Source organism: Siniperca chuatsi, linkage group LG20, assembly GCF_020085105.1.
Source record: "Siniperca chuatsi isolate FFG_IHB_CAS linkage group LG20, ASM2008510v1, whole genome shotgun sequence".
Taxonomy (NCBI): domain Eukaryota; kingdom Metazoa; phylum Chordata; class Actinopteri; order Centrarchiformes; family Sinipercidae; genus Siniperca; species Siniperca chuatsi.
The window spans coordinates 21,967,216-21,980,823 of record NC_058061.1 but is presented as its reverse complement, the minus strand read 5'-3'; the positions used below and the strand labels follow the sequence as shown (position 1 = coordinate 21,980,823).

Sequence of the window (13,608 nt, the reverse complement as noted above, 5' to 3'; positions counted from 1 at the left end):
GTCCCTCAGATAGACTGTCTCACACATGCACACCCAGCCACACCGCCCCCTCATGATTATGAGTCCTTAGGCATATCCCTCCCACAGCCAGAAATGCCGCCGGCTTAACGCTTTTTTTTTTTTTAAATGCACATTGCACATATGTACACACATGCAAACACAAAGACACATACACACCATCCAAAGAGAATGAATTATTTCAACCACACGATCAAAGATCAGCAACAGAGCTACATGTTGTACGTGGAATGGTAATAGCATACAGAGAGGATCAGAGAAGATTTTTTATGGGGATTTTCTCAAATTAAGCCTGTCATTCGAATACATTTTTAATAAATTAATATTCTTTTGATTCTTACTATTTTTAACATGGATGCATGAATTAGCATTAAAGCTGCAGTGGTCCACCACAGTGACCTCATCACAATCGGCAGTCCATTTGTCAATGGCCCAACAGATGACAAGTTATTGATAGCGTGCTTCTGGAGTGTGAAGAGGGAGAGGGAGAGAGCAGTCTGTCTAATTAGCGTCCTGACAGTTGAGACAGTTTGGATAAAAGAGGTTTTGTGCTGCAACACCAACACCCTGTCATTCACAGAACAGTAAATGATATGTGAAATAAGAAGTGAGAAAAATTTGTTATGACAGATGAGCTCAGTGCTTGATGAGTAGTGGGGGGTGAGTTTACAGCCTGCACACTAAGAGGAGGATGTATTAGGTAAACTATTAGGTAACTATTAGGTAAAAGTTAGCGACAAGGTCATCTCTGAAATGACTCCCTATTTTGCTACACAGTAATCTTTACTCTCCACCATTTTATCACCATTTTATTGGAGTGTTCAAATTTGTGAGAAATGTATGCTCTATATATTGCCCTCAAAAATGTCCACAATGGAACGAAAAATGTAGTGTTCTACTTTTCTTTAAATATCGCACAGAAATGTGTAAATAAGCCTTTCAGTGATGTCGTAAAAGGAAAATCTCAATAATGAGTTTACTACTCATTATATCATGTTAAGTGTTCATTATGTAGGGAACAGTGAAGAAGGGAGTGGGTTGAGACACAGTCTGGGAGCTATGCATGCTGATTCTTAGCCTTGATGCAGAACAGTATGAATCAGAGTCCTTTTTACAGAAAAACTGTACAGAAGAATGCATGAAAGATATATATGTAGCAACAATACTATTTTGTCAAAGAAATCATAACTCAAGGTTCACTTAAAATGGCTGTAATGGATATTTTTATAATAACAATGTGACAATGTGAAAGGGGTCACTTGTAGTGGAGACCCTACAGAGAATTATAGTGAGTTCCAGCTCATTCCTTTACTGTTGTGGTTCACTCTCACCGCTCTCATAGCGTCGTTAGTAAGTATTCAGGTCCTTTACTCAAATAAAAATATCAATACCACACTATAAAAATACTCCGATACAAGTAAAAGTACTTATGTTTTATTAGGAAAATGTACTTAAAGTATCAAAAGTAAAAGTAGTCAATGGAGAAAAACGGCCCCTGTTAGTGTTATAGTATTAGCCTATATCATTAGATTATTATTACTCGTGTTATTTAAGCAGCATTTAACTCTTGCTGTTGGTTGAGGTGGAACTCATTTTTAACAATGTTATATAGGGCAGCAACAAATGGTTAATTTCATTATGGATTAATGCTGTTATTTTCTTGATCAATCCATTAATAGTTTGGTTTGGAAAAGTTTTGTTTTGTCCTAAAAAGCCACCGTACCCTGCTCAGCACCAAACAGCAGACAGACACAGTTAGAGACCAGCTGGTGAACATAGCGGAGCATTTAGCAGCTGCTACAGAGCCAGATATTCTTCTCAGGACTTGGTGGAGACCAAAAACAGCTAAAAGAAGAGTGAATATTGGACTCACGCTCACCAGGTGGACTCAAACACGACGCCAAATGAAAGATAACGTTACTCGTAACTGCTGAATGTGTAAATAGGCAACTGTTTGCTAACAGGTTCACCATATCAACCTAAAAGGTAATGATGATTTCCACAGCCCCCAAGAGGCCAAAAACATGTTATTGCAGGTTTAATACGACATTAATACGACACCATAATAATACACCATTACAAGTAAAATGCATTTAAAATTTACCTTAACTTCTGTACTTTTACTAAAGTACAGAAGTTTTAAATCAATAAAATGTGCCTTAAGTATAAGAAGTGGAAGTACTCAAAATGCAAAACAGCCCCTTTTTGGCTGGTATATTTCTACCAGCCACTTTTAATGGAATCGCATCATGAGAATACAAACGCACTTTGTAATCGTTGAGGTGAGTTAATGATTCTGAGCTGATTTTAATTATAAACCACCAAAATGACTGGAGTTTTTGATTTACATGTGTGGCGAGCTTTATCTGATGCAATGCATAACAGTGGGACACAGCTTATTGCATTGAACATGAATTTGGTTATTCGCCTGGTTGAGGTGAGGCTAATTCTTCATATATTGCTGTGTGGTTTAATCTAACAAATCAGATTTTAGAAGCAAATATGTGTTTTGTGTAAAATCTTAATCAGAAAAGAAACTAGTAAATATAGCTGCCAAAAAGTAAGTAAAAGTACAATATTACCCTCTGGAAAATAATGCTGTATAAAGTAGTTAGTAAGTATTTTATTTTAACATATTAGTTATGAAGTAGTTATAAACTATATAGCAGTATAAAATAGAAACAATCAAGTAAAGTACCTCAAATTTGCACTTAGGTACAGTACTTGAGTAAATGTGCTTAGTTACTTTCCACCACTGTGTTTTTCATCAGTCTTCATGTAACAGTTATGAGTGATTTAAATATCCAGGTTCCCTCCGATAGCCATCTATGAGCGCAATCTGCAACATGACAGTTAGCTTTAATACAGTGGTTCCCAACGTGGGGGTCAGGAGGCCCAGACGCTGTGCCAAGATAAATCTAAGGGCTCACAAGAAGATTCGAGAAAGAACAAAAAAAAAAGCATTTTTGATACACAAAATGTTTTTTTTCTGACTTTTCTCTATTCTTGTGAAATACTGAATACTTTTCTCTCTTCAGGCAAGTAAAGAACAATTTGAGGAAAAATGACTCCTTGGTTGAAAATAATCCTTTTAGTAATCTCACAACAAATCATTTATTTAACAAAACTAGTAATAACAGTACATTATCCTGACAAACATTAAAAGTCCCCTCTTGTTTTCGTTTTTTGCTTTTCTGTCTACAGATGATGCCTATCTGCTAACCGGCCTGAACATCGAGGAGATTTACCCGGAGACGAGTAGTTTTATCACATACGATGGATCGATGACCATCCCTCCATGCTTTGAGACGGCCACATGGATCCTGATGAACAAGCCGGTGTACCTCACACGCATGCAGGTGAGCGTCAGCCGCCAAGCCAGAGCTGAAATATAACTCTCCAAATTCACTGGGGATTGTCTGTCTCAGCTCAGGATTTTCTCTCTAACTATTGTTCTGCCCATGAAACATGTCAGCCCAGCACTGAGGCTTTTATAACAAAACTGTTTCAGCTCTTCTTTTGTCTAATCCTCCATACAGTCCTGCCTGGGAAAGAATGCAGTGGATCAAAATGACTGGCTGCCATTCCCATGATGCTTTGGCCAACTTTTTCTCAATGGCTCCTTTTCTCTCTCCCTGTCTCTGTCTTCATATAAGATGCACTCCTTGCGACTGCTGAGCCAGAACCAGCCGTCTCAGATCTTCCTGAGCATGAGTGACAACGTTCGCCCGGTCCAGCAGCTGAACAACCGCTGCATTCGCACCAATATCAACTTCAGCATGCAGGGCAAAGACTGCCCCAACAACAGGGCTCAGAAGCTCCAGTACCGAGGTAGAAACAACAACCTAATTCACCTTGCTGCCATGTTCTCTCCCTCTCTCCATCTCTGACATTAAATATTTTCATATTTATTTCTATTTGACATAAGAATTATATTTGGAATCTGATCATGCAGGTACATTTGTGTTTCCAGTGCTCATAATATAAGCACACTTACAAGTTTCCACAAAATTTTACCTCAAGGGAAAATTCTGGTTTATTACAACTTGGGTATATTGTTCATAGTTGGCCATCATTTTGTTTAGTTATGATAACTTTGGACTGAACAAAGTATTTGCAGAGATCTGGGAGCACAATTATAACACTATTATTTTTTAGGGGGCCCCAATTGGGCAAGAAACATGTATGAATATATGTCAAGAGTAGAGTAGAGTAGTCAGTTGAACAGGAAGCCAGAATATCAACCACTTTAGTTTGTGTAGCACTTTACATTACAGTTCAGTAATAACAAAGTAATTAGGTGTTAATATCTGGGGAACAACGGGGCAATACTGGGGTAATACATGGTAATTACATAGGTAATAACAATGAGTAAACACTGCTCCCAATGTATTACCCCCTTATTATCTTGTTACTACTGTATATAAATGTAAAGTGCTATGAGTCTGGCTGTATGGAGCCCCAAAATCGACCCCAAAGAAAAGGTTATCAGATGAGTCAAAACCATTGCAATATAATATCAATAACATCAATAAATAATACAGTTAGTTAAAATGATTAAAAATGTGGTGTAAAAAGAAATATAAAGCTTTATACTTTTCCTTTAACCTGCAAACAATTGGTGAAAAGGGAAGCTAGCTAGCTTACCTGAAAGCACTGAGCACCAACCTTTTGAGCTAGCTACTTAGCTGCCGCTATCTTTCATGAAAAAAACATCAGCCATTGCACATAATGTTAATTATCCATACTTACACTGCACTGCATACTGAGCCGCTGTATATACTTTAAAATGCATTGCAGGGGAACGTCTCACCTCAGTTCTCTTTAAAGGCGTCAATTTACTAAACTCAAAGCTGTAGCAGTCCCTGCAGCTAATATGATTTTGCATCCACAACTATTTACATCCTGTGAACTTCTGACAAGCGACTGACGAGATGTAATTTTTGGTCAGTAAGCGTGATAAATTATTACTCACCAAACTCTCCGCTTCAGGTGGGAATATTGCTCCCGAACGCCCCTGATGTAATTTGTTTTAGATATATGACATCCACACAAATTCCAGGGGATTATTGCTTGATCTGCGCTCACCATTATAGTTAATAAACTAAACTAATATCAAGTTTGAGTGCTGAGCTGGGACTTAGCTGATGGTTGATAAAATATAAACTGCAGATTGATGTGCTAAAAAAGAAGGGGGGGTGGGGGCAGTCAGTAGAAAGTCAGATGGCTGGACAGTCAGAACACCTGTTTGGCCTGACTGACAGATTTGGCAGTTGGGAGGCTGAAAACTGGCTTGTCACAGCTCACTGCAACCTGGGAGGTGTTGCTGCAGTCTGGCATCTCCTCTCCTCTGTTTCAGCCAATATAGCTGGGCACAGAACGTTGAATTTCACTCCTGAAGCGCGAATACGTTAAAGGCGAGAGGTAGCCCCAGCCCCTGCTATTCATGCAATTCTTATTCTTTGCGGCAGTTGCGATTTCAACCCTCCCCACCCACCTCCGACCCTCCTGATTGCCAAACAAACACACTCACTAGAGACCTTCAGAGAGCAAACCAAAAAGCAACAAAAAAATCACAAAAGCAGACCTGCTTATTTAATTGTTCAGAGATTTAAAGACCTTCGCAATGAAGTGCGGAGGGGGAGGGGGGTGAGGGGGGTCTCATTGAAAGGGAAAATACATCTCCTTGGTGATTTGTGTAAGGTCAACCTTTAGCGCGGGAGCAACAAGACGCGCTCCTCCCTCCCTCAGAGAGCTGGTCATCAGGGTAACTGAATGGGTATTCAGGAAGCTAATCATGCTGTGCGTATGTGAGTGTTTACTTTTTTATTGACGACACCTGATGAAAGGAAATATGTTTGTGATAACACACTCCATTAAACTCCTTCTTTCACTTTTTTTTTTATCAAATTACAATGTTTACTCGTGTTCTTGGCACCTCCTTGTTTGGGTATAATTTTCTGTCAAGGCTGCCACTCAAATCCTAATGGCACCAATTCACCTCCCCCACCCTCCCCCACCCACCACCACACACCCAGGCACATTCACTCCATTCACTCAAGTGCCATTCCTTTTAAACTGTATGTTATCGCTAAAGATGAAATATGGCGCAGGGGGAAGGTGGGGGTGAATAATGCCGGAGAATAGTTGAACTGTGGAGAGCACCGCATATATAAATCAGTATTCTCACTCCTGTCCTTCTCCTCTCTTCCAGTGAACGAGTGGTTGCTAAAGTAGCCTCCCTTGGATGAGCATGGAGATGAGATGGAGAGCGGGAGCGGGACGAGGCGAGGGACAGGAGGGGAGGATGGAAAGATGTGAAACCGGGCTTGAGGCTGCTTCTCATCTAAGATTATTTCATGGCATTGTATAAAGACAAACAACACTGGACATTATACAAATTAAGGAACTTTGCATTGCAAGCAAAGAGATTCTTCTTTTCATACATTGAGAACAGTTTGAACCCTCGATCTAACACATGCTAACAAGCCCTTTCCCCCACTGTACAACTATATCTATACAGACATTTTGATACCAATACTTTTTTGGGAGAAAACCAAAAAAAGACACTTGGAAACAAGCTAAAAAAATAACTTGGAAGCATTTATTTGATAGCCTCCCAACCAATAGGACAATGTTGGACTTTAAAGCCTTTGTACATAAAGATGTTGCTATCAGTGGGAAAATCCAAGGACTAAGTCACTGCCCCCATCCCTCCAGTCAAGACGAAGTGGTCACCAAGACTCACGCAGACTTTTCATTACAGTCACCAACAAGGCATGCAATCAGCAAAAGCAACAGAGAGGGAGCACAGCCTTACCTTGTCATTTTCCAAAACTAGAGTCATGTCATGGAAGACGAGTAAATATTTACAGGCTTTCTTATGGCCTCAGAGCAACCAGTGTCTTGGCCTCGTTTGTACATATTATAATTATCAATACTGCAGAAAAATGAATATGTAAAAAAAAAAAAAAGAAGTAATGAATTAACATTCAAAAATATATTAAGAGGATTTTAAAAAAAGTTCAAAAGTTGAGAATTTTAAAAAGCTTAGCACACTTTGAATTCTGGAGCAGTTCTAAGTCTGAGCTGATGCCTTTTTCTGTTTTATTGTTTACAATGGTCATACACTGTGTTTGAGTAATGTTATCAGCCCAATAAATGTGTCTGGAAAGTTCACTTTGGAAAATGCTTCACTATATGAGGATCTGACTTATTGTACCTGTACCTGTTTTGTACTGTTCCATATTAAATGTGTTGATATGTCAATATTCCTCCTCAGAGGCATGCTCAATAACATTGCTCAGAGATAACGCAGATTTCAGAATTTTCTTGACGGAGCCTCTAAATGAATGCCACAGGATTGTCTCCTGCTGAAACAGATGCAGTGTTTCAGTCTGGCTTTCTTTCCGTTGTTAGCGTGATACAGCAGAAGCTTATCAGCCATGCACAGAGAAAGCTCTGTCAGGGTTACCGTGACCTGTCGCAGTCTTTCAAATCGCATCAGCGGTCATCGGGGAACAAAGAGGAGAGGAACCTCCTCTCCTGCGCTGACGAGGGTGCATTGCATTCTGCCCCTGTGCACAAAACCAGCTTCATAAAGAAATGCTTTTCCCAGTTTGTTGTGGACTGGCCTGCACAGAGCCCTGACCTCACCCCCATCCAACACCACTGGGATGAACCACAACACTGACTAAGCCAGGTTTTAAAGCTATAATCCTTAAGACTTAGGTCCTATTTGACAAAATCTTTAAACAGCAAGTGCGGTTTAATACTATAGGTCCCACAATATTGGTGGCAGTAAACACTCCTTGAGCAGTTATACTGACAAACATACAATAGTAGAGCAACTGTTGTATCTGTTTACAGTGCAACCAAACAAACTTGTGTTGTTTTAATAAAGAAGTCAGTCAATATTGGCCGTTTTCTGTCATGCCGTGGGCAACCGTGATCGGATTTTATGCTGAGCATGGCGTGAGTAGTTTTCCACAAAACAGTAGAGCACAGTAATAAGAGTTGTAACTTTGGTGAGGAGTTGGAGGCCTGCGGCCCATCGCCTACAGCTCACTGTGGCTGCTCCTTCTTGTTCATTACTCCTTACAATATTTAAAACCGATCCACTGTCTAAAAATAGCCGAAGTGACCATGTCTTGTTTAGTAAATGATCGACCGCAGTCAGTGCTAACCATAAAACAAATCCTTTTACTGTTACTGCTTCATAATAAAAGCCACCCCATCTTTTGGTGGTTGAATCCTTTTAATGTGAACTAACATTAATGACCTAACTTTCCACAGTAAAAACTACAATATAGAAGGGTAATTACAGAATGTAAATATTACTATTACTGAATACTGAACAAATCCTGACCATAAATAGTACAGGCTTTGATTTCATGAAAATCTTAAAGTTCCCCTCCAGACATGTTTTAAAGTATGTAAAAAAATACTCTACTATATTTTGTTAAACATGGTTATCCCACATGAAAAGTAAAAAAAAAAAAACTCTGAAAAGGGGCTGGAAGCACAGCAACTCTTTCTCCCTCACTGAGAAATTCTGGATCTCTGAAGGCCCGCCCACCACCGCTGCGTGTTAGGTTGACCGATGCCGGTGAGAGACATACATCCATGGTGAGAGAGCGGTGCGTGTCAAGCTGGCTAGATTGAGAGGACACAGAGATTCAGCCATACATTCTGAGCCTCAGTCTGACCCAGACGAGGAGGTGGTAAGTGTAGTTAGCATCTTTTTTGTTTATGTTGTTTGTTAGCTTGTTAGCTTATAACTGGCAGTGGCTGACACAGCGTTAGTGGTTCTGAAACATACAATAATATCTGCTACAATGTTAGTGTGTTCACACTGTTATTACTTAACATTAGTAGATAGTGAAAGGAAGCTCCAGAAACTGCACACTCCCACCATGTTTGCTGTCAAAACTTTCACTACGCTAACTTAGTGCAAACTCATTCTCTGTACTGACAAGTCCGCTCTGTGCTGGAGGTTTCAGGTTTCTTTGCCGGTGGCATTACGATTGGCTTCCGAATTTGTAACGTCCCAAATCTAGCTTGCCTGGAGTGCGTTTGAATCTCCGATTTTAGAGAAGTGTGCTGACATCTCCCCCTTCAGCAGTGGAATGTGAAAACACCTCTCTGGTGACAAACGTTGCACAGATACAAGTCAATAAAGTCAGTGTCTGACATTTTAGGGGACTTAAACATAAGACAAACACATTTTTGAGTGGAGGGGTACTTTAAGATTTATAACTTTAAGGTCTCATTATGTTTCAGAGAAACTAGGTCAGATGACACTTCTAAAGGCAACAGTGTTTATACCCATTCTGAATGGCTGCATTCGAATGTAGAGCTAAAAGCCTGCCATCATAGAGAGGGGCAAGATGCAATGATTCGTACAAATGGGGACAACAGGGGACACAGTCTCTCCTCGATTTATGGTTGTACTCACGAAAAGTGATGGAAGTAGTAGCACCTCTGCACACCTGGCCAATCGCTGCATAAAGTGGGCATGATTGTCAGAATGTCTGTTTCAGAAAGTTACAAAAATTGATGGATGCACCCCCTCGTTGGAAAGGGGGGTTCAGAGTCTTCAATTTAATCATAATGAGCCCTTTGTCGAACGTCACAGGCCAACCTTACTAATGCTCTTGTGATTGAATGGGAGCAAATCCCTACAGAAAACCTTCCAGAAGACATGAGGATATTATATCAGCAGATCGCCCATGATTTTGGAATGTCATGTTCATCTATCACATGTGGGTGTAATTGTTTGGGTGACCATATACTCTGTTCAAATGTCCACATTCTTTTGTGTATACAGGTATAAATAACGCCCCTTCTTAGATCAAAAAATGATCACAAAATGATTGTGAGACGAGGGGCACCAGCCGAACACCAAAACCATTACTAGCTATAAAAATGTAATAGTGCAACTTTAGATGTCTTGTCAGGGTTATTTTATTATCTTTTGCATGCATAGGTCCTGACTTTATTTTTGCAATATTCCTAACAGGAATATTAGTTTTATTTCGAATAGCTAGGAGCCTGTAAACCTGCAAAAACAGCCTCCTTAGCATGCCGTAAGGGCCTACTAAATCTCCTTACAAACATTCATTGGTCTGTTTTTTATTAGAAAAATTTAGTGTCCCAAGGTGGCATACAGTAAATGCCTTTTCAGAGACCCAGTTAGAGGGAAAAAATCCTGGGTTAGTCATTGGATTCTTGATATTTTCGGGCTGTTGTTTTGTACCAAAATGCTCAAATCTGAAGAGATTCACCACAGCAGGAAATATTTATCGGAAGCAATCAAAATGATCAATGTATTGGTTCAAACTTAACATGTGAACACAGAAACACGTCCAGATCTTGATAGATTTTGTATCCAGTCTGGCCTTGTGTGTAAGTGAAGCACCCGGCCCTGTGTTGTCTGTGTCCGTCAACACAGTCCCGCTGCATCGATCCCTCTCTCCTAGCCTTCCTTCATTGTCTCCTAATCAATTCAGGATGCCTCTTCTTGTCACCCTGATGTGGAGAGAAGTACTGCCTTAAAGCATGTGGGAGTGCGCGTGCACATGTGCGTTTTCTGTTTGCTATCTGATCTGCGCCGTTTTTTCTACAGATCTGTAATGAAAAGATAGCGGGGGGGGGGCTGTGAAGAGAGTTCTCAGAGGCCACCGACGCCCAAGGTTATGGAGGCCATTATTCTACCTGATCTAGGAGATGCAGGATTGAGCCAAAGCTAGAGGACGGATAATAAATACGTCAGATGACTCAAACCACCCACTCACCCTCACTCAAATAATCAGTTCGACCCTCGTGACCCCGATCTCTCCAGACTCAGCCCTGCCAAAAGGAATGAATATTAGGAGGTGTGTATACATTTCTGCACTCAGATGTTCAGGGGGACATTTAATGATATTACAGTAATAAGAGCGTAATAAGGCGATGGCACGCAGGGAGCTGGAGTGGAGCGGAACAGCTGCTGAGCCAAATCGAAAATGTGCAAATCTCTGTGTGTGTGTTGACTCTTGAGACACATCTGTCCAGATGTGTTTGTAGGAGTGGAGTCAAACTTTTCTCCTTGATTCAATTAGGGGATCATTTGAGTTAATTCATCTGGAAGTGATGGTGCTTGATATCAATTACACTGCGTTATTTTTATTAAAACCCTCATTTATCTAGAAAAATCGACTGGGCATTTTATGCTCTTTTTCCCCACCAACAACTGTATTCGCACTATCGATGTTACACACACAAGGGGCACTGCACCAATTTCACACATGAGGGTCAGTTTACACAGGGCATACTACTCTTCCTGTGAAAACAGTTGTATAATGTCTTCTGTGGCTCTGGAGGTGCTTTGTTTAATCAGAGAAAATATTCCTGATGATGTCATCAAATTTGTCTGCTTGGGTTTAAACATCAATAAACATCAAATTGGGGTAGTTAAAACCTCTGAAAAAAAACCTTTTATAAAATAAGATAAGATAGTACTTTATTTATCCCGAAGGAAATTGTTGTGCAGCAGTTGCAGTACAAAGTAGGAAGGAGTGCAAATAACAAATAACAAAATATAAGAATAAAGATTATCAGTAAGGTGCAAAAACCAAATGTACACAATGGCAGAAATGTAACAGGTTAACAGTAAGTATCATAAATAGAAATAGAAACTGGTTAACAGTAAGGTGCAAATCCAAAATCCAAAATAGACATAATGTCAAAAATGTAAACTGTAGTGATCTTAAATATCAACCGGTGAACGGCAAGGCGCAAATCCAAATATACACAATGTCAAAATATAACAGGTTAACTAAGGATCACAGATGTGAGAAGTGCCATATAGCTATGTTGTTACGGTTAACTTGGAGGCTGGACTCAGACAGGGAGTAGTAAAGGTAAAAGCTTTATTGATAAGAGGGGAATGATGGCCGGGGTTGGGAATCCAGAGCAGCCAGGGAGAGTGTGGAGGTACTGGCGGTGGAAGCAGTGGTCCTAAGACACAAAACACAAGTTAGCAGGTGACAGGCAAGCAGAAAGCGGAGGCAGACAAAAGGCTAGCAGAACTTGGCCGATAAGTGACCAGAGGTTGGAACAACAATCTGGCAATGAGTGGATGAGGAGCCGGAGTAGAGCTGCTGCAGGAGACGAGCTGACAGGAGGCAGGTGAGGAGACTGGGCGGGGTGATTGGTAGATGGAAGCCGGGGGCAGCCACGAACCGAGCTGATGGACACACACACACACACACACACACACGTAGAGAGAGACAGACAGGAAAACAAGAGACACAGGGAAGGAAACTGGAAACACAGACACACTGTCACAACCGTAACGTGTGTTTGTACAAAATCAAATCTGAAGTACAGGTAAGTGTGTATGGTTCATTCAGAAAGTTCAATGATTATGTTCATGATCTTGCATGTGATGTCTCATTGTTGCACATTACGACCCATGGTAAGACAGAGAGTTGTAATGTTTGTAATCCACAGAGAGAAAGAGAGAGACTCAACAGAGCAGAACAGAGCTGAAACGGAGGGGGGGAGGATGACCGGGAGAAGCAGGGTTTATGCGGCCTTATTTTTAAAAATTACTAGCATTAAGTGCTAGGTTATACCAGAAAAGAATTAGATAAAAGACGTGTTGTTCCGAACCAGTGAAAGGTCCGCCGTCATAGAGAGGGGGGGGAGACGCGATACTGTTTAAATATAGGGATAACGGTGCACATTTTCAGACAGTCTCTCCTGGAAGCCATTCATGCTGTTGCAATTCAAACCCTCACTCCATTGTCCCTTCCACGTCAGTCACATCGTGAAGTGGGAGTAAATGTCGGTTTGGGAAAGTTACGGAAATTATAAGGTGCCGTCTTAACAATACTACTGGTGTAAGACAGATGCTTACTTAATGTAAAAATGCCTCGTATGGTTCTATTAGTTACACGCTCTGGAGGTATCCCAATGTGTTTGACAGTTTATTGTAACTTGCCAGACAGAACTCCTTCAACAAATGGCAAAAGGCAAGGATCACCAGATAAAGAACACGGATGGATGAATTGATGGCTGCAATTAGTGTTAATCAAATTCAGTAGCAAGTGTTTCAGTGCTCATGCATAATGCATGGTGCAACTTAAAAAAAACAACAACACTTAACAAGATAAATATGCTTTATTTAGAAGTTTTCCTAAGTAAAGAATATGAGTGTTGGGTACACAATCTACTTACACTGCAAAGCTTACTTTAATTACATCAGGCTTGTTGAGATGGCTTACTAGTGAACTGCACTGCTGTTTAGAAACAATTAACGAGAAGATGATGAATTTTCCCTACTCAAAAATTCCACACAGAGTGATGAGTGCGGATGAGCTGTATAATCTACTTATTCCATAATCACCAGCCTCTTCTGAGGCCTCCAAACCCCTGAGAGCCATAAAATTCACCCTGGACTAAAAATCACACTGTCTCAGAGGATGCTCATTAATTTTACCATTCATGTATTCTCATTCCCTTTGCAGCTGGATGCTATTCAGACTTCTCTTTATCCTCCAAGACAGTCTTATTACATACATGGTTTCCCTCATTTGTGCACAG

General features: G+C 40.5%; 1 protein-coding gene and 1 long non-coding RNA gene across 3 annotated transcripts in view; one reads left to right on the top strand and one right to left on the bottom strand.

Annotated features, from left to right (window-relative positions):
* The window catches only part of ca10a (carbonic anhydrase Xa), a 223,912-nt gene extending 216,625 nt beyond the window's left edge, over positions 1–7,287 (top strand). The window contains exons 8-10 of the mRNA XM_044178891.1: positions 3,223–3,377; positions 3,675–3,849; positions 6,233–7,287. Of these exons, the coding sequence (XP_044034826.1) occupies positions 3,223–3,377; positions 3,675–3,849; positions 6,233–6,255 (353 nt within the window). The 3' untranslated portion in view covers positions 6,256–7,287. The remainder of the gene's footprint in view (positions 1–3,222; positions 3,378–3,674; positions 3,850–6,232) is intronic.
* The window catches only part of LOC122867730, a 61,290-nt gene that overhangs the window by 21,519 nt on the left and 26,163 nt on the right, over positions 1–13,608 (bottom strand). The gene's annotated exons all lie outside the window — the stretch shown is intronic.